Here is a 21877-nt window from a genome sequence, read left to right as displayed (position 1 = left end):
GACGTACTCGTAGCCCTGGTGACTCTTTTGGGAACTACTCTACTGTATATGCGAGTGGCTTCCTACACGTGCATTACGTAAACATGGAATTTAGTTCACCTCGCACGTAACAATATAATGGGTAGCTGATTAGAGTGATTAGCATCAGGCTAATGTAATGTTAAGTCAACGGTTGTTTTCATGGGTCCATATATCGATGCTGCGGTATATCAAGTGTACTGTGGATATACAATTCGTCCTACTGTAATAACGTATCAGTGTATACAGCTGTGTTGCCTAATAAGCATCAACCTTTTTTTTTCTTCATCCCGGAACAATACGTCTGTTTACCGGTCTTGCATTCTGGGTATTCATTCGAGCAGTCGTAAGACCATTGTCGATTTTCAAAAAGCAAAATTTCCCTCGAGCTTCTTTTTTTTTTCTTTACTCGTCGACACTTCGTAAGCCGTTTACGCGTATCATGACTTTATGGGATCTTCGGAAAAAATGTGTATCGATAATAATTCATTTGTCGGTGATAACGAATGACTTTTTATTTAGGTTGTTGCGGCGAACGTTATTATTGGCAAAGCAAATTATTGCAATTAAAAAATTGTCTTACGGGTTAACATGACGATCGCCAGGCTGTTCGGTAGATAAATTGGATGTACGTGACGTGGTCAGACGCCTGGGGATGCTGTGCGTCGTTGTTGGAAACGGAAGAGAAAAAGGGTGGCGCCACTTGTCAGTTTCCGTATTTGGGATACAGAGTTTGAAAATTAAAAAAAAGTCGAGAATTGATGTACCAAAACGATGAGCGAATGATTTTTTGGTTTTTTTTTTTTTTTTTTCGAGTGACGATACGCGAAATAACGACGGAGCAAAAAAAGTCGACGCCACGTTCGAGTCTGGCTGCTTCGATATTTGCGGATACTTTTTTTTTTTCGTTTTCTACTCCGTTGGTTAATCATTGCTGTTACGTCATCCACGTGGCAAACAATGACGTTGCGTATTCGATGCAATATCGCTGACTCGTATCATCCTCGAAGCTTTTCGATATTTCGCTACTTTTTTTTCTTCTGTATACGGCTTTTTTTTTACTTTGTGGTTATGTAATACATGGATGCTGTATTTATCTTATCATCGAGGCCGATTCATTTCTCATGGTAAATCGGGAACGATGATCTATATGAATTCGCGAATTTTGTCGAGCGACGCTTAGGACGTGTGTGCACGGTGGGTTTGTCGCTCGATTGAGGACTGCCAGGATATGGAGGACAATGGGCATTGTCGATGAATCATTTCGAAGAGTTGGAAATCACTGGGTGTATATGTACGTGTGTATATTTGAAATTTCGTTGGAAATTTTATGGACTCGATCTTCAACTCTCTGATATCTCAGAGGTAAAATATTTTAGCATGAACTATTTAGCATATCGTGATATATCCCATATCCAGTGCATATGGATATTTCCAGTAATCTACTTATCGGTTTACATACCTATCGTGCAATACGTACTGGACTGAGTGCCCTGTAAATACAATAGCGATATCAACGACAGTACTGTACTTAGAGATATAGAATACCAGCCGGCTTATATGGAATCGCATAAATATTCGAACGAATGATTTTTGCTGAATTTAATAATACGGTTTAACGTGTAATGCTGCACTAGTGAGAAAATAGAACGCACGCGTATATGTATAGACGAAATTTCCTTACGCGATATTCGCATACGGGTAAAAGCTCTGTATGGCTACTGTGGGAAACTGGGTAATGTAATTGGGAATTTTATGTAATTGGGATTTTATGAGTAAATTGGTCATATATTATGAGTGTATATGTGTGTAGGTGTATATTATATGTAACATAGTTGTTGCAGAGTTGCATGCAATACATAAAGCGGATACGAGCTTGAGCTTTTTTTGACGAGTAATATCCTTTATATGGTATTCTATAGACATGGCTCAGATCGAGGTATGATAAAGACTGTCATGGATAAAGTTTTTTCTTTGATAAATGATTTTTGAAAATATTTTTATTTACCGCATAAAAAATAGTGGGATGTCGAGGAGCCGAAGCAATTTTTTGTGAGTGCGTCCCGCTTTTTCGAATATCCGACAACGAGTCCGATTACATCTAGATGTAAATCCAGTGGAAATAGGGGAGAGCTTTTATACGTGTCACCTTTTTTGTTTTTCAGAGCGTCAGTGAGAACCGCGGAGACGCCGTTCCTTTCTATTCTCTCGTAAATTTAATGCTGGACGTAAATTTTTGAAAAAAAAAATTGACAAAAAAAGTGGAAAGTATCCGAGAAACAGGCAGACTGACACGAACATCGATTTCGACCTAATTGAATTGCCTCGACTGTATAGCATTCTAAATCTTTTGGAACTTCCTCAATGGGGTTTCACGCTTTGCTTCCTTTTATCAAAATCCAGGAAAAAGCTCAGTGTTTGCCCAAAGACGCCACCGTACCAGTCACGTAACGTATTTACATAATTGTATCCAATAACCGTCCACAATATACGGTATGAGCTTTCGTATTAAATCGGTTTTCAAATTTATTTGTTCCACTTTTTGAACACAGAAGTGAAAAGCTCTCTGAATTTTACGTTTACCTCGTTTTACCAGTATCAAAATATTTTTCAAAGTTTTTATATTTTTTTTTAAATTTACGAATAGCATGTATCGGATTCTAGGTATTTCATGCCAAACGACTTTTATACACTTTTTATATAATATTTAAGTATATCCCACGTCAAACTTCATACTTCGAACAAAAAAGCTCGATGACCAACTGTTTAATTTTTGCAAGTAAATTACTATCGACGAAAGCTCCTGAATAGTACAACGGTTGTTGAGCGAGCTTTCACGCTTTTCCCTTCACTGTTATCGTGTCGCGAGAAAAGCTCTTGGCCACTCAACAATTCGCCATTTAAGCACGCTCGAGCGATCGGTTCGTGAGAACTTGCAGGGAATAACGGTAAGGCGGTTAGTTTAATGAACGATTGGTAAAACAAATAAAGCTTTTAAATCGGTGAAAAACTTGCGGTAGCGCAACAGTGGTAATATCGAGGTTGGATATAAGTCCGAATAGGAAAAAAAAAACAGAAAAAAGCCCGGGATATGAGTAGAAAATGTGAGTAAGCGATGAGAGGCGAAGATTAACGAAGAGTAGAGTCGTAGAGCGTGGATAAGCACTTTCTGGAACGTTATTGGTTTCTGATTTTGTCCATGAGTAACTTTTAATGCTCGCCTTCCGGTTCGGTGCTTTCTGATTGGTCAGTTCTGGGTAAAATGAGAAAACTTCATTAAGCCATTTCGACTGTTCGTGCATTCTGTTCGTTACGTTGTCTCGGCAGAGAGCTTTTAAATCTCTACGTGCATTTCCCTTGTGTAAAGGTTAGCTCGCACCTACTGATGTCGCAAGCACGGAATTCTGTCTGCATAAGCTCTTCGTCTCCCCCCCCTCTCTCTCTCTACCCCTCTCTCTACCCCTCTCTCTCTCTCTCTCTCTCTCTCTCTCTCTCTCTCTCTCCCTCTCTCTGTCCCAAGAGAGAAAAGTTGGCCGGGATCCGACTGTCGAGCTTAATAGTTAGTGCTTGGCGCTTCTCGCGCTTTTCATATGAGCTGTGCTTTTCGAGACTTGTCAAAGATCCCGAAGCGAAGTCCTTCCGACTAAGAGCTTTTCCTACCAGGAGGATTCCCTTTGCGCTTAATCCTATTTACCAGCTATAGTATAATTTTTTGTCGGGGATACCTCGTAAAAACTTATTTCCTCATTCTACGTTAAATTAAGCGGACGCTTTCACGTGCAAGCACTATCCCCAATGATTTTGTAGGTCAAAAGCTCGCGCGGCTCTTTTACTGGAGGATAATACTCCTGCTATCAGTTACACGCGAAAAGCATGGAAAGCTCTTTAGAAGTCTTGTAGATTTCAATCTAGTCTCAAGTACTGTGCTTGCAAACGTAAAAAAGAGAAGCTCCGCCGAAAAGCGACTGGGTGACGTAAATTTTCTATGAAAAAGCTCTTTTTTATATCGCACAACCTTCCCTGCCCTCACTACGGCAACGTAATGATTTTATAATAAAGCTGTTTATGATTGCGATAAAAATATTTAATGCCTCGACGATCCCGCGAGAGCTTAAATACGGATTGTAAAAATTAAAGCTCCGTAGGATCGGCATACTACGCGTACTTAAAAAAAATCAAGGTTGACCGATAAAAAAAAATCTGTCAGATATTTCGTCATCCAAATACTTACGAGTCATAATCGATAATATAAAAAATTTTTCGTGTTTTTAAAATTAGCATATTTTCCAAACCCTATTCGCAGCTTTCGAGCACGTCGTTACACAAAGCGTTTACGAGCTTTTGCTATTGCACTCCAGCGCAGACATAATCCTACCTCCGACGCCAGCTGCATTCACCCCGGCAATTTATCAAATTGGCAGCATCGCGTCGGGAAGAGTTAAGTGAAATGTAAAGGCGTTAAAGGCAGCTTTCACGTGAAAACTTTTGAAAACCGGAAGCTCGGTAAGAACCAGACGTTTCTGTCCGACCGTAATTACGTGTAACCTTTTGAATTCGCACAGCCATCTCAAGCAGCACCATAAAGTTACTTCAATCTGATATATACCGTTACGAAATGGTACCCAATGGAATCTCTAAGGTCGGCCAACGTAGAAGCCAATGAGCTTGCGTGCTTTTCGATACGAAAGCGATTTGCGGCCGGACTTGGAAGCCGGGTGAATAAATTGCGGCAGTTTCGTACGGCACCGGAGGGGGCAGCTGCGGCCGAGAGCATTATACAGAATTGGGATAAATGGGATAGAAGATGGGTGGATACTTCGAAGAAAAAAAATATAAATTTATTATGTCCTTTGAAGATTCTAATGCCTGCGCTCTGTTACCTATTTATTAGCATACGTGGCCACGTGGCTGGATTACTCTGTATTTACGATTGGCTTTACCACGGACAGCACACTTGGGCCTAATTGGAGCAAGTGCCCCAGATCTGCCAGTGGCGTAATTTCACGAATCCGCTTAAGCGAGACACGCGAAAATTACATTATTCCTGAATATCTTATTTTTACTTTTATTTGCCATCAATTTAGCAAAACCCTCTTGTCATCTTCAACGAATCCATCAGCGCGTACAAATTTTTTTTTTTCGAAAGCTCTTGATTTTCTTAAACTTCGGTAGGCTCGATATTTATCCGAAATACCAACGACCTTACGAAGTCCCGAGCTTTATATATTTTTTTTTTTTATGAAAATCGTTTTTCATCTTTGGTTAATTTTTTTATAACTCCGAAAAAGGAAAGCTCGAGAGCTTTCATCGCGAAGCGAACCAAGGCACGAGATCTCTGGTACAGCCACTCGAAGGCTCTTAAGAAAGTCAACATGGAGCTTCCCGCTGTCTCTTGTATGTCATTAACCACCTTCTTACCTTTGCATCCCTTATACGTACTTGTCCCCTTCAGTTCAGCCGGGACTTCCACTAGTCTTGTAAGCAGCAGCAGCAGCAGCCATACTTCTCTCACTCCGCCCGTGATATCCATATGTCCATATATATATATATATATATATATATATATATATATATATATATATATATATATATATATATACACCAGTCACACGGCTCACGCTAGTGGAGAAAACTCGGCCGCCACCATGTAGACAACCCTCCTCCCTCTACATGTTTGCACTCAAATTAGAGTCTCAAGGGTGTCTTCCACGCATTGTAATATTACGTAAACAAAGCGTGCAAAAGGACCCTATGGACCCTTAAGGTTTAGTATGCCTTATACCTGGTAATTGCACCGCATTATTAAAACACCAACCCTTGTGACTCTCTTATCCCATCATAGTGACGTCACTCTTCCAACCATGTTCCTCGTTACACTTAATTGAAATTTTATAGACCTCGAATCGGATATATCGATATCGATCATAGGAACATTGAATAGGACTGTGGTAATTTTTATTATTTCAATTTTAATCATTCAACAGAATTTTAACATTCCTGGTCAATCGTTGTTAACGTGAACTGTCAATTCACATGTTAAATATGAAATTTATAGGCTTGCTTTTTTTTTTATATATTTTTTTGTATTTAAGGTAATGGACGGTTGCGATGTTACATGAAAATAGTTTTTAATTGTAGTACACATTCGGGTATTTGGTTAGCGCACGCTCGTGTTGAGGATATGTGATATTTGTAATAAAAGAAATCGAAAAAAAAAGGGAAAATTGCAAAATTCAATTTCGAGTAAAAAATTTCAGGTAACAACGACGTTGGCCTATTTTTCTGATAAAAAAAGTATATTTAAAATTTGCTGTTTACGTTTTTATTCGCAACGAAACGATGACCAAAAAAAAAATACAAAATTTCCGTACCATCATCTCGTAAAATGTGTACCAAATTTTTATTTTTTTTCCTAATTTAAAGATCGCAATGGTCCAATTCTCCGAATCGATGACGTAATCCGTTCATTGAACTTCGCACAGCTTCCTCCCTGCTCCAGAAGACGACGAAGATTCCACTTCCGCGTGTCCCAAAGAATCACGACCTGATACTGATAATCGATTATCGCAATGTATTCGTCCTTTGCCCTTTTGCCGGTGACGTCTCATCTTTATTCGTTGTGAGTGCACCTTTATTTTTCACGGTCCTGACGCCGCTCTCCTCATAGTTCATATTTTTCCGGTCCCTAAAGTACAGGAGTCTCGTCAGCATCGTCACCACTGACGGTATCTGCTTCCTCTCGTTCATCTTGGCATTCTGGGGAACGTACGACTGATACTCGACGGCCACGCGACGATTGACAAAGGTCAGAATTGTCAGAAGGTCACGTTTACGTCCGTTGAGCTTGAACTCGTGGCAAATCGCTTGGATGAACCAGGAGCCAGCATCGGGATTTCTCCAGGAGTAGAAACCTTTAATAGAAAAAATTACACGGGTCGCCCAATTAATTTTTTTTTCTTCACTTTGACGTCCCTGGGAATAAATCGGAGGATTTCACGAAAAATGTATAAATTATATATATACACGTATATATATGGCATATATGGCATCGTAATATCTACACTTTATATTCAGCACGTAAAACGACTGTGAAAACGTTCAAAGATATACGCGTCTGTGTATACGAATATTTCAATGAACCCTGCGACGTCCTGTGCTACGTGTATACGTTACGTTATCCTTTTTTCCACCCTTATTTTTTCGTCGAACATTAATCATGATTTGGGTGACACTTTTATTTCTTCTACGATATAGAGCATAAGCTATGTACAGTGCCGAAGGATATTGTTGAGAATCTTTAAAAATTTAGTCGTCTCCTTCTGGATTATCTTTGTACTCGCCGTAAGGGATACCGAGTGAAGTTTCCTTTAAAACGGTTTTGACCTTTCTCTCATCTCCAGGGCGAAATTTCGTTAAAGGATATAATAACTTCCTTATAACATTTTAGTACCAAAAGCGGTAACGGATTAGTTCGAATTTATGAGACTATAAAAGCCTCCCGCTTTGCTTCTTGGCGAATGTTTATCATACCACCGAGGATCATTATTTATTTAAGTAGAGGGTGCATTGCTTCCGCGTCACGATTTAGGAACAAGTGGAATGACGAGGTTATAACCTCGTGACGGTATCTCTTTTTTCATAAGATAAATCGACAAATTTACCGAAAAATGGAGGAAAAAAATTAAGTAACCATAAAAAATTTTTCTCATTTTTTTTTTTAACCATTTTTAAGATTCGAGCAAATTCATTGTGTAGCCTGTTTAGTCGTTAATCGATGGGAGCGTCGTGCGCGGGAAATTCAAACGTAAATGGATTAGCGAGTAAACATTGACATGAGAACTCATGCAAAGTACGTGGTTTGGCCGATAGGAGCGTTTGTGTAGTGCTAATAAAATGCCATGAAAATTGTCTGAATTGGATCAATAGCTATTGGATTTCATGGGCAATTGGGAACCGAAGGTATTCAAGTATTATACGGCCCTTCGTTTACAACGGTGATTATGCTTCGTTATCTAATTCAATATTCTGCGCTCATCTCGAGCGAATTACTCGTATCGGATATAACAGCAAGACTCGTGGATTACATCTGTATATGATAATTAAGATTAGGATAATATTCAAAAAACAAAACAGATGTTTTCTTAATCTAAAAACTTCTTCGTTTGTCGGGTAGAATTATTATAGGGATGAGGAGATATTTTTATTCGATGGACCCATTTTCAAAATGCACGAAATTGTTGGGCCTTAATCTCAAATCCCTCGATAACCTTCAGTATCTTCGGCGTGAGAGGAGCCAATTAATATCGCAAATGGAAGATCAAAATAGCAAAATTTTTCCAAAAAACATATTTTCGATCGGTTTACTCGAGATGCTTGGATACTAAAATGTTTTTTTTTACAAATACCAAAAAAAAATTCAGATCGACAACGCAAAAATCAAAGTGAATTTCTATGTAGTATTTTATTTTATTAATTTTAAACTCCACCGGAAGTACCATCGCAATTTACCTCCTTCAATTTCAACGAGTTTTCATTTCCGGTATCAGGAAATTTTTTTTTTTTTTTTCAAAAAATTCCATAACTAACCTATACATAAATACACGCACACGTATTTCTACCGCGCAGACAACATTATCATTAGCAGCTGTACAATCTTGTCATAATTATAAATATATGAAATATATACACATATGAGTATGGACTTACCATCATATGTGGAATACGCTACCAATATGTCAGCGTAAGCAGGTATAGTGTATGAGGGAGTGGAGCTGTCAGTTTCATGGATGATTTTCACTCCCTTGTCAAGTCTCTCTCCACGGCAGGCCTATGGGACAGAAGGGGACGAAGAGTATAAAAGGAAATAAAAATAGAGAGTATGAAAAATGGGCTCTTTCACTCGCTATTCAAAGAGCGGAGCCTGAACGGGACGAAGAGGACGGTGGGTGGTTCGGGTGGGGTAGTCGATCTTTTTCAGTAACCTTAAGACTACCCTTATCCAATATCAGAAGAATTTTCAATATGTTTAGAAACTCGATTAGGATTAAGGTACCATGTCGAATGTTGTTCAAGAGGGATTACGCCATGTGGACCCGTGGACCTGGGCACTCGGTGCCGGTACAGGGTGCGTAAAGCCCGAAGGATCAAAATTTGGAGGGTACGTAGAAAGTTTTACGTATTACGTAATATTAATATTATCATAGGACTGCTTAAATTTCCAAGCCCAATTTAGTCATGGGAACTACACGAAAATCGGTACGCGATAATTGTAAATATTTAAATTTCCTAAGATCCTTGATTTTAAGTACTTTGAAATTACACAGAGTTTGGTGGGGTGGTAGCAGCCCCTTGTGTGTACACATTTAGCCACGGGCTGGTTTTTAAAAGGGGATGCCACCAAGTAACCACGATGCCACGAAATTACATATATTTTACGGCGGGATAACGTTTTCAACGCTTTTACCTACTTTTGCCTTGAATATTCTTGGAATTTACAGGGTAAAAACTTTCGCGACATTTCCTCGAGTTTCCGGCAGTCTCCGCGGCCGTCGCTCCTTTGCCGGTGCATTAACTTTGTTTCTTTATTTAAAAATTTTCTTTGTTCGTTTCCCCGTGGTTAAAACTGCCACGAGGGCTCGATAGGAGAAATATGAAATTTCGCTGGGAAAAATGCCGTCCTATCTTTCCGAAGCTTCTTCGATACCTGAATGAAGAAAAGCTTCGGCTTGCCGATGAGCGTCGTGCACTCGTCTCCTGTGAACGGATTCCAAAGAGTATCAACGTGATAAAGAACGTCGCCCGAGTGAAGCATCCCCGATTCGCCATGAGACATGACGACCACCACCAGGCAATCGGCATCGCTGTGATCCTCTGCGGCGGCTGAAATAAAAAAATTTTTTTGATTAAATTATCGAGGATTATCATCGCTTATTTTTTTTTTTTATTACTTGATCCAAAAATCGCACGTACATTACGCTCGTGAGGGTGGGTCAGTTTATCGTCAGACCTTAGCCAGATTTTCCGACCAATTTTACGCCTCGAAACTTTATACCGGCAGAGATATTTCAATTACTACGTTAACTGCCCGACGCGGACGTTACGTATCTTCCAACTGGTAATTGAACACTTGCTTCGCGCGCGTTAACGTTTACGGCGCAACAAGCCCAGAGATTCATGAGTTTATGCCCGAAGCTTCGAAATTTGAATTTGACGAATTTTGGTTGAAAAAAAATTACTTGTACGGTACGTGAAAATTATTGAAAAAATGTTCTGACATTTTTTTTCACCCCCAAAAGTCACTCGAGGAATATAACTTTTTATTTTTATTCAAATGCGCTGTGACGTCATTTTTCAAATCGCGGTCACAAGGCGGCTCCGGTTACCGATACAGATAACGTTCTCGATTTCTGGTTCCTTTCGGGTCGCCACCCTGCTCAGAAGCTACGCTCTCGGGTTGATTCGTACAGTTATGTCAAGGCTCTCGTAAGATTTCGTTATTGTTTAGTTGAGGTCGAGGTGCTCGAATCTGCCGTGGGGAGATAGTCTCGACGTACCGAGTTGCCCGGCAGAGGAGACGACCCGACGGAGACGTCTCCACGGACCGGCAGGAGCCCGGGTGAGATACCGACGCCCCGCTGGAGATGGGCAAAGCGCTGTAGAGCGGGCGGAGGTAGTTTTGATACGGTTAAGGGCAGAGGAGGAACCCCCTGACCCGAGTTAAGGATGTGCTACCCAGCTGTGGTCGCTAAGGAACGCTCTCGATTAATCGATCTTAGGGACGACTCTGGGAAATGGAAGAGTTATCGGCTATAAGGATCTCGACCAATCAGAATGATTAGTTCTCGAATTTGGCTATTGTCAAAGCAGTCTGTCTCGGGACACCGACCGAGGTGTCACGAACTGGCTCGCGCTCCCGTGCTACCTGTTGATAGTTTTTCTAGCCGTGTTTCGATACGGTATACCAAGTTCTCGCTCGTGTAGTTCTCGCGTTGCTCCCGCGATATCCAAGAAATTCTATGGATTTTCTGTGAGTGTTCTGGAAGTGCAGTGCTGTGTCGTAGTGCAGCGCCTGCCCGAGTGTCATCTGGATACAGGTCTAGGCCTTCACGGATCAGCTGCACCGGTGAGTCTCCCAATTTATTAATGGTGAATGGATTTCGATTTGATAGTTCATATTCGTTCTGTTACGTTCTCGATCCGTTGCTCTCTGTCTCGCACTATTTGCCTGCCGCTTACTGCGACCCTCTCTATCTCGACCTGGCAATCTGAGCGGCCGCGCATTTCCGTAACCGTCCGGTCCCGTTCGTGCATCCAGTTGCGTTTGCTGATTTTACGCGACCCCAAAAATCTACAGGATCCATTAAGTTATCATCTCTTCTGATAGATTCCATCATAGCTCTCGTTTTAGTGGAGTTGGGCCTGTTCCAGCCCAACTCCCAGGTCATGCCGGCTCGACAGTTCCCGGTGAAATAAAAGAATCGGCTGGCGCCGGCCTGGCTTGCGGATGCATGAGCGATGGGTGGACGGCCAAAGGTAACGTAGGTTGGTTCTCGAAAATAGTTCGTTATCGGATTTCTCGCTATCTGTGTCGAGTTAAGAAAAAAAATACGTTACAAGGTATGTATATATCCTTTAAGAGTCTGCGCATGCGCATTAACGTTAATTTCAATATCATTTTATCATTGCGTTATCATAGCCCCGATAGAGTCCGGTCTGTTTGTCTTATTTATAATACGTCACCTTTACGAAATGCGTACACGAAAATCATAGTTGTCGCCGCTATGGGAAATGGCAAACCCGTTAACATCGTCGTCGACGTTCAATGTGCATGCGCATTGTCGTTTAAACGGATGCATCGTGGGATGATAACTATCACGCGTAACGATATCCGATTCGAATGCACTGATAAGCGGCATCCGTAAACAATAAGAAACGACAGTGCGAATAGATCCTTAAGGAAAAATGTGCAGTATCCATAAAAAGCATTAACGATAAGTGACGGAAAGATATTGGTGAAAAAAAAAAAAAATTAAATATAAAGCCACAATATAAATTGTCGATATGAAAAATATCACAGATAGTGCCAAGTGGAAAGAAATTTTTTTCTATTATTTTACAAAAATTTATCCGGCGGATAAGAAAAATTTTTTTTATTCATAAACATCAAACCTTATCCATCGCTCTTTTATTACTATCAATTTACGACGAAGTGCACTCTGTATCCGATAGTCATTTCTGGCCACGATCATTTTCTGTCTGCTCGCCACGTTGAAGAATTTTCATTGGAGATTCGCCACGTGCACGCTGCACTCTGTGCTTGTGCAGTTTACTGTGCACTGTAGGTACATAATGTGCACATGCTTGTACATGGGATGTACTTGGGTACTGTTACTATGAATAGTACATAACAGTTAGCTATATGCAGGTTTAAGTACATTGGTGAACTAGTACGTGTCTAGCTGCAATAGCGGGGCGCTGGAGCAAAATTGTTGGACGTGCATTTATATCCATAGGTGAATTTGAATTTGGAGGTTGTCGATTTTTTTTTATAAAATTTTATCCGCTCACGGGTGGTTAGAGGATGCGAGGGGATGCTGGGAAAAAAATGGCAAATTTTAATTCTTGTTGCAGTTCGGCAAGCATATGCAAAATGTATGGTTCTTGTGGGAACCGGAAGTGGTTAAGTGCCTCCAAGGAATTCTGGAGTAACAGGGAGAGGTCCTATCTTGACTTCCTGGAGGGTTAATAGCTACCAAAACTAGCTGAACTCGTTCGAACTCACGTTAGAGAATATCCTGGCGATATCGTCCTTACGTAGGTACTCAGGTACGAGGACATTTGGCACTGCTCAGGTAACAGCGAAAAGGGAGCAAAAGAGACTTGCGGATTCTGCGACCACGTGGGAATCGAGGATTTGAGCTTATTTTGCAAATCGATTTGGAAACCCGAGGAGTCCCGGTTACCCGATTGTGGAATCTACGTCAGCTAGGTGTACGTTGAATTTATTTCCCCGAGGACCGAATTTTCGAAAAATCTTTACCGCGCGGATATGTATCTGCTGTAACTTCTGTTGGCAAAGTGTGATCTCTTTATCTGCAAAATTTATATATTTATTTATATGCAAGATATTATTGCAATTTTGACAGCTGTCAAAGACTGCTTGCTGCTTTTGACCCGAATGACATTATATTTCTGTGGGACGTCAAATTGAAATTTTGTTTTTCTTCACCCGAAATTACGCGAAATTTTTGCATTGTCGGGAAATCAAGAATTGACGAAGTGAAAAAGCAATTATTTAGTTTGTCCCCTTCAAGTTCGTTGGAATTTCGTGATTGAAAGTTTAAGTTTATTTCTGAAAAGACACCATGGTACTCCCGACTCTGGTAGAGAAGTAAAAATCAATCCGAAGCCACCTGCGGTGTTCGAATGGAACGAAGTAGAAAAGAAAAATTAAAGCAGTGTCCTGGCTTTTGCCAGACTATTGTCTTTCTCTTGCGAAAGTATGAGAAAAAGTGATACTTTCATTTTAATCCACTTCTATGAGAACACTAATGAAATTAATGTGAAGTAACGATACTCTTCTTTAGGATTATTGGAAGTGGTGGAGCAGTAATTGAAAAAGCTTATACCTATATAGGTACCATGTACAAGAGCTTGATTACAGTATCCCTATTACTATATATATATTGAACATTCAACTAACGTCAAAGTAACGAGTTTATCTTTTCTCACGTTATTTATCCCCTTTTAGGTTAGATTTATCTCGATATAATTATCCAAGTACATACCCAGTGACCCTAAGATTTGGTAAAAGCCTTAAGTATATCTTAATACCCAGTGACCGATTAAAAGGTCTCCCTATCGGACAGGTATTTAATTAAAGTGAAAAAAAAAGCGTTGCGTCAAGTAATCTGTACAAGAACAAAAAAAAATGGAGCCACGTGTAAAATTCATCCTGCTAGATCCAGAGCACAAAATAGAAAAAAAGGTGAAAAATAAAAAATCCGCAAAATTTTTTAAAATCCCCCAAAAAATCGTTTTTTTTTTTAAAAAAGATCTCATTACCTAACCAGACATTCTTTCCGCTGTGACCTACCATAAGTATGCCAAAGAAAGTACGTATGATTTCCGCCGTAATGTATTTCTGAAACTTTAAAAAGCAAAAAAAGAAAAGCCAAGTGCGCACGAGATTGTCAAAATTTACGAGGGCCTATCAATTCTCGGAGGGAACGTCGGTTCGTGCCGCGGCGCGCAGTCGCAAGGAATTGCACGGGAACTAGGGGTCAGGTGATTTCCGGTTTGTCAAGAAGAAAAAACGGAAGTGAGTTGGCAGCACGAGGTACAAAAGCAAAGTCACGTCTCGCGTGCCGAAAGCTTTGACATCGTAATTCAATTACAGCTGGTACGTGCGCTCGCGAAAACTTTTGACGCTCACTGTACCCCCGATGCTCTTGCAATATTCTGATGGACCCTGTAGGACTTACTCTGCTTCAGCACTGCATTGATGGTCGACATTTTTGGATCGTTATAGACACGGACTTCAAAGCCCAAATCCATCAGCGTCAATTCCATCTCCTTGCAGTCCTTGACTGTACCATTTCTCGTTGACATATTCGTAAAATGGATATGATTAAAGATCAACGCCACCCCACGTCTCTGGTGGTCCATTTTGTATTCCTCAGCATCCGGTAGTAATTTCAAGGAAACCGCGTTCAGTTTACTGGATACAATGTCCACGGTAGTCCTATGAAATACATATAGATTTGTATATAATTATATATTGTATATATAGGATTTACATATATATATACAAAAAAGAGGGACGTTTTTCCGAAATTGTTTAAAATAAATATTCACGCTCGTCAGATTTCAGCAGTTATGATTTCAGCGCGAAACATTTACCCCTCGTATATTTACTTTTTTCTTTTACCATAAATTATGATTCTTTTCCTGTTTGTAACGAAGAAAACTTTATTCCGTTGCGCTTCATCGCTTTTCGATTGAACTTCGAAAATACCTTGCTCTAGTGAATATGTTGAATATTATTTTTTTTCTTTTTCTTTTCATCCCTCGCGATATTATTTACTCCACTCGATGACAGTCGGGATAAAACAAGGGCCTTTCACTGTCTTCAGTCTGGCCAACCTTGGAGCCGAGGGTTGTTTTCGAGAGTTCTGAAAGGAGCCGAAGGAGAAGATGGAGGATGGATATAGAATTGAATCTTCTCGATTTTATTGCAATACCACGGAGTATCTATACAGCATAGGAAGGGACCGTCCCTGTCTAGAGCCTCTGCAAGGACTTCAGATGAGAACGGTACACGGGTCCTGGATGGGTTAGCGGTTCGAGCCTTCACCATGGTAACCGGAAGATCCGGGTCCTGGTTCGGCATCCATATTTCTCTGCAGATCAGTACAGTGCATACCGGATAAAAGAGAGGCCAATAAGGGTAGAAAAATGTACACAGTGTCAACAGTGTTTTCTTGCCTAGAAGCAAAGGAAGTACAGACCCGCGAAGGGATGCAAAAATAAATTCAATAATTTTTCCAACCCGCGGAACGTATATGTAGCGAACTGTGTTTAAAAAAAAAAAAAGAAAAATTTTTACGAAAACTCAAAAAATTCCTAAGGGTAGTTTCTATCTTCCTCGAACTTGATGCTTTTTCATCCCCATTTTTTTCCTCCCCTTCTTCGCCAATCCTAACCTGTCTACCCCGTTGGATCTCCCTTTACTACCTTTCCCCCGAAGGGGGGTATTCCGTCTCTCGAAGCTTCGTTCCGTCGGGAACCGCGAGGTAGGAAAAACGCTCTTAAGCGTTTTGCCTCTTTAGACCGACCCCGCTCGATCTTCCGCCTCTTTCCATTGGCAGTAGGCAGAAACCTTTAGAGCCCTTTCGATTTACTCCGGCAAGTGGCCCCGCTGCATTGGGAATGGTCCCGATGAAAGAGCCAACCCTGCCGGGGTCTTTCGATTGCCGCGCACGTAACTTCCGGAGAGCTTCTCGTTGCGGTTGAAATACAATAACGGGCGGATACAATGGACAGAGGCAAATGGTACGCGAGTGGTTCTAATTGAACTTTTGTACCCGAATGAAAAGCTAAGCGTTTCCTATTATATGTATACTTTCGTAATACACTTTCCTAACCTCTCGCGAAACCTCCAAAGAGATTTCGTATGTTATCCCGCGGAGAAGGTGCCTTTGATTATGCACAGGGTACGCCTTTTTGTACGTAACCGTATTATCGCAGTCGGCGACCACGTGCGTTCTAATATTCCCTCTCAGGCCCTTAAACTGCTGTTGTTACTGACTCACCTTTTACGCAATGCTCAGAGCCCTAAGTGTTTACGTGAGTCGCATTGCCGACTGGTATAAAGTTTCCACACGGCGATCCTACACAGTTTATGGAATTTATTCCATCTTGATTATTTCAACGAGTTACACCGCACAGGTTATGTTACACGTTCCTTCGTAATACCGACCTTACGTCACTTTACGTCTCGTAACCTATAAATTCTATGTCTCGAAGTCTTACCGTATCCTTTGCTTCCGTTTATATAAATCTTGAACCCGTGAAATATTAGCACTCAACTTTCCACGTGAATTCAACGAAAAAAACGTAACGGCATTGCTTCTCATACGTCGATACGTAAATAGACGGACGGACAGTCAGGTTACGTTCGAAAGGTCATACCGGGAAACGTTGAATTGTCTTTTTCCACGCCGGCCGAAACGTCGGTTCTTTAATCCCGTCGAAGCTGCCGTTGTAAATTAATTTACGAGTTGTGGCACATTGTCGCCCCACGACAATTTCCCGGTACTCGATTAACGTTGGCAACGTACGCGAGAACTTTTCGCGATAGCTTCTCGTACCGAGCACATTTTTCATCACGATGAACCTTCCTGCGAGGACTGTATGATTTTATAATTACTATTTATCGGTCTTAGCCCTTGGTCAGTCTCCTGTGTCTTATTCGTTCAGCGTTCCATGTATTAATTGCTCGCGTGTAATATATAGGTGTATATTGTGTAATACGATAGTGGTAAATTTATTCGAAGGCTACCTTACCGGCCATAAGATGTTTATAAGCGAGCGTTAAACGCGAAATGAGGGTCGTTGTAATAACATTGTAATTTATCAGGCTATCAAGAGATCGTTTCGAATTAGCCTGTGCGCGTTACAACGGACTCGCTCGAGTAACCTGTTGTCCGCGTTACAAAAATCAGGTTCCACGATCCGCGATCGATAAATAAATATAAAAATGCCAATCGGTGGGATTTTGCTTTTGTTATATTAGCAGCCCTTGGAAAAGCTACTGTCTCGCATATGGGTTTAGGGATCGGGGTTAGGGATGATCCTTTCGAGGTGGTACGTGCATAAGAAATTGTACTTAGGCAATGGCCCTGACCGTTGGCGATTTCACTAAAGTGCACGTGTCCGCCCATAGCGGACACTAGTGATTTAAGGACTTTTCCTCGAAAATCCCGCTAAGCTCCTTACTCCTTTCCGAAGACTTCTGACCCGGTAAATCCTTCGTCCCCATGCAAAGTGTCTTGCTGAAATTTTCAGCAGCAATTACTTAACTTCCTTAACCGTCGCGTATGCTTTTTCAAAAAGTTCCCTCGGATCGGTAGGGACCATCCTACCCCCAAAAATCCATCCCCGCTAACGTAAAATTCGCCGGGAGTCAGTTTCGTTCTTCGCCAACCGAATTATAGTTGTCCAGTTTTTGTTTTGCTCTGGTTACTTCGCTTTATAATACATTCTGTTTGGTTTTTTTGTTCAATTTTTTTTTTCTTATTTTTTTTCTATTTGCAATCTTTCGGCATTTTGCATCACCTTGCAGCTACCTTTGACGGCTGATAATAATCGAGATCAAGGTAAGCAATTTGTTTTAAGGAATTCCTTGATTTCGTTGTATACAAGTGGATCGCTAAGATTTCATAAGTTTTCAATTATTTATTTTATGACGGTATTTATTCGTTTTTAGTATATTTAGAGTCAATTTCGATTCATCTCGACCTTATTCATTCTTCCCACGGTAATTAGAGGCACAGCCCGATCCCGAGTAAAGTGCGCGGGCGTTTACTCAAAACAGAGCAACTTAATATTTTATTACGGTTCGATAAAGGCTCCGGACTAGGTAAATTGGCCTTTGTTCTGGTTCGGTCGTAACACTGTGTTTAGTGTATTACTCAAAGGCGGGAAATTCAAAAACCCCAAGATACAAATAAATACCTATCAAACGAATTACGCGATTGGTTCGATATTGAAAAACTTTTTTTTTTTTTAAATGAAAATCGAAAATCAAATATTAACGAAAGTCCAAAAATCGGTCACGAGAGTGAAAAATATTTGTAACTTACAAAGCGATTCGGAACAAAGGCATTGACGTAACGCTTATGAAACTATCCATAAACATACGTATTACGTACAGGCTATACGTCAGACAAATGTTTCCCGCGGGAGGAGTTGAGTTACCCTGAAATGGCATTATGCAACCACAAGCCAGGCTTTCTTTGAGCTTTAAAACATTTCGAGCTTAATGCTTTCCGTCTACCCCTATTATGAGAATGAATTTCGACGGCTTTAGATTTCGCGCAAGGGTAGTAACTCGCGGTACCAGCCTCTCTATTTCACGAGGGAGAATCTCTTTTTTTTTACCCTCGGAATTCACTATTTCTCCAGTAAACAATAAAAGCTCACGGAAAGCTTCCCTCTATAACTCTCGCACGGATGTAGCACATTAAACTATGATATCAGTACAAGTTACGTGAAAGCTCTGCAAGACTTTTATTCCCAAGTATACAGGCTTGTTATTTGTTGGACTAAAAGGTAAAAAAAAAAGAATGATTTAATAACCTAGTTCGTGAAAGATGCTCGTTAAGATATTGAAATTTAATGATTTTTACAAAATTAATGTCTTTTGTGTACACTGCCTTGTTGACTCTTTTTTTCTTTCTTTCCTTTAACATACGTCTTATCGCGACCAAAACTATTATGACGGGTCGCGTGCTTATCACTCCCTCTTGCTTATGACCGACTTGGAAACTTCATGCCTTCCCGTTAACCGTCAAGTTATTCGCCGCCAGCACTTCGGCATAGGAATTTTGATGAGGGTACGGAATCTTGGCATGACTTTGTTACGTATCTACATGATTCTATGCCGTGAACGTCAATGAATGGCACGTTAATGTTTTCGTCAGCTGGTATAAACGTCAAATTATCAAAGCCTGGTTCGTCTCGGTTGAATTACGTAATCCTTGCCACGTGGCATTTATTACCAGTGAAATGATTCAATCGGAGATAAATTAACTTTTTTATAGTATCTTTTAATTGTTACATTAAAAATCATCACGCTAACGTATTGAAGGTAAATGATAAGGTAAACATAGATAAGCATGTGCCTAGAACTATTTAGTGATTAGAATATCGTGATTTTTTTCTTTGTTGAGGGGAATTTTGATTTTTTTTTTTTCAATATTAATGATCAAAAATTTTTTAATACTTTTTTTGGACTTTAATATTTTTACTTACTTTGATTTTCTAAATGGCCAACTGTCTGTTGTTGATTCCTCGATGTCTTTTGTACTTGACACTTCACTGGGACCTTTGCTCTTTTCTTCAATTTCTTTATCAACCTTACGCATTGCCGAAGCCATTGTTTGGTATTGTTGAGAAACAAACACAAGTCCGCACAGACGAAGCGCGTAGGACTTACTAAACGATAGAGATAGGTACGCGTCATTTTTTGATAGAATATTATCTTATCAGTCTTTACGGATATAAGATAATCATTAGGTCGATAAAACGTATGAAAGATAGTCGATAGATGAAAGCAGTCGATCAAAAATTAAAATAAAAAAAAAATTTGTTTAAATCAAGAGATAATTCGTTCTCGAAAAATTCAGTTTCAGATACATAAATTGGTTAAAAGTTTTTTTCGAGATTGCTGAAAATTGCGATTTTCAGGAAAAAATTTTTTTTATTGTTTTTGGAATGATAATTAATTCGACATTCAATTAGTACGAAATTCACCTTAGAAATGTATTATTTTTCGATTCAACATTTTTTTTTAATGTACGAGCTGCACGAGAAACAAGAATTTATATAAATTTTATCGAAGCCACGAAACTTTAAAAAAATTTTACCTCACCGAGTCAGGTTCCCACGAATTCTCCTACCGGTTGTTGATTTTGTAGGTCAAAATTGAGTTTCGAAGGAACACAGAAGATAAAATCGAATGAATTGAAAAAAAAAAAGGCAACAAGAACAACAACGTACAAACGACGAAGATTGAATCCGAATCTCCAATATACCGAGACAAATAACTCAGGCTTCTCGTGCACAAAGGAATTCTGGCATCGACTCAATCGGATGAATAGGACCAACTTTAATCTGGATACTTTACCAGCTGTTGGAGACTTTACCGCACCCTGGCGAATACATGGAATTCATCCAGACAATTGAAGATATTTTATTCACACCCTATATACAGTATACATATATACATGGAGCTCCATTCTAGTTCCCTTGGCGCTCGTGCACTGTATATACATATTCACATATTTTACCTCGATATACAAAAAAAAAATCGATTTCCCGATAACAGTCAAAGGGGTAGCACTGTAGCAGGGTTGGGGTGGAAAGTATGAAATAAATTTGCGAAACCTTAAGAGCTGCTTTAAAATTTATGGCATTGGCGTGGGTATATCTAATACCACAGAGTAAAATTACACGTAGAAAATAATAAGTAAAAATATATATTTTTTTTGTTATTTTGGAAAATTTTTATTTCAGTCATAAACAAATTTTAATATTCTAATTTACTATTGAATGACAATACCGTCGTAATACGTCGTAAATTTGGAAATGAACCATTACGTCCTTAAAGCAGGGATGTAAAATAATCGTAAACTCGAAAATCTGCCAGTAAAGATAAGAAATCGCGGAAGTGGCCAAGAACAGTTTGTATGATAATGACGACTGTGCTTTATGGTTTTCTTACACGTGGCAAGCGATTCCATTGGTTTTCTAGGGGTATTTGACAGTAAACGGGCGGACCATATGCCACCATTTCCACTTACTCATATACGTACGTAGAGACGGGCAACGAACCAGTCCTGCCAACTATTGGTCGGAATAACTTGAAATCTCTCGGACTTTGAATGATAAGAAAGGGACGTTTAGTCAGCGTTATTCTTGAATTCCAAGGAAATTCGGGTATCTATGGCTGTCGTTAATGTCTGAGGAGGATTTATGCATTTCGAGCTTCTGCTTTTCTTCTTGTAGGACTCAAAGGGAAATCATTATTATCATAATACTTGACGGGCGGCTGACCGAGGATACATATATATTTTCCATATATGTATATATACCATCTGAATATGGTTGTACCATAGGAATTAATAAAAGTCAAATGAACAGAAGCACCTTCAGATGATTCAATAATCTTTTAATTTATCTATTATATACGTTCTATTACGTCATTTTATAATACGTATATTATAATACGTTGTATTATTATATACAATTTTTTTCCTTCATGTTTCAGACTTACAACATGGATGCACAAGTCGGCGAATCTTCAGCATGCGCGACAGCCTTAATGTGTGGCGTTAAGGCGAACTACGAGACCGTCGGACTAGATTCGTCGGCGCGCTTTGAAAACTGTTTATCCAGCTTGAATGCACACGTGCCGTCTTTAATTAGCTGGGCGCAGGAACAAGGTACGTGTAATGAACAATATATTTATATTAAATGCATAATCCCGTAACGGTTACCCATACGTACTATATCGATAATAATTAAATGTTTTGGACTATTTACGTAATCAGTAAAAAAAAGATATTTAAAAATT

At 39.9% G+C, this 21877-nt stretch overlaps 2 protein-coding genes across 17 annotated transcripts in view; one reads left to right on the top strand and one right to left on the bottom strand.

Annotated features, from left to right (window-relative positions):
- Positions 1-21877, top strand: part of LOC107272786 (alkaline phosphatase) — a 79969-nt gene that overhangs the window by 42785 nt on the left and 15307 nt on the right. For 14 of the 15 annotated variants that reach the window (XR_001539053.1, XM_025090078.1, XM_025090080.1 and 11 more), the window contains one exon: positions 21572-21746. Coding sequence is in view for 14 of the 15 variants with exons in the window: in XM_025090078.1 (XP_024945846.1) it covers positions 21572-21746 (175 nt within the window). In the remaining variant the exon portion in view is untranslated. Of the gene's footprint in view, positions 1-9090; positions 9176-21571; positions 21747-21877 lie in introns of all 15 variants that reach the window. The other variant, XM_025090079.1, reaches the window with a different exon arrangement.
- Positions 5952-21877, bottom strand: part of LOC107272788 (caspase-1) — a 34038-nt gene continuing 18112 nt past the window's right edge. The window contains exons 2-7 of one of the 2 annotated variants that reach the window (XM_015750281.2): positions 19555-19737; positions 14502-14761; positions 9722-9897; positions 8725-8845; positions 6648-6929; positions 5952-6568 (exon numbers count right to left, since the gene is read on the bottom strand). In XM_015750281.2, the coding sequence (XP_015605767.2) occupies positions 6483-6568; positions 6648-6929; positions 8725-8845; positions 9722-9897; positions 14502-14761; positions 19555-19737 (1108 nt within the window). In that variant the 3' untranslated portion in view covers positions 5952-6482. The remainder of the gene's footprint in view (positions 6569-6647; positions 6930-8724; positions 8846-9721; positions 9898-14501; positions 14762-19554; positions 19738-21877) is intronic. The other variant, XM_015750282.2, reaches the window with a different exon arrangement.

This window comes from Cephus cinctus, unplaced genomic scaffold (assembly GCF_000341935.2).
Source record: "Cephus cinctus unplaced genomic scaffold, Ccin1 Ccin1_scaffold1265, whole genome shotgun sequence".
Classification (NCBI taxonomy): Eukaryota; Metazoa; Arthropoda; class Insecta; order Hymenoptera; family Cephidae; genus Cephus; species Cephus cinctus.
This window is presented reverse-complemented; position numbering and strand designations above follow the sequence as displayed.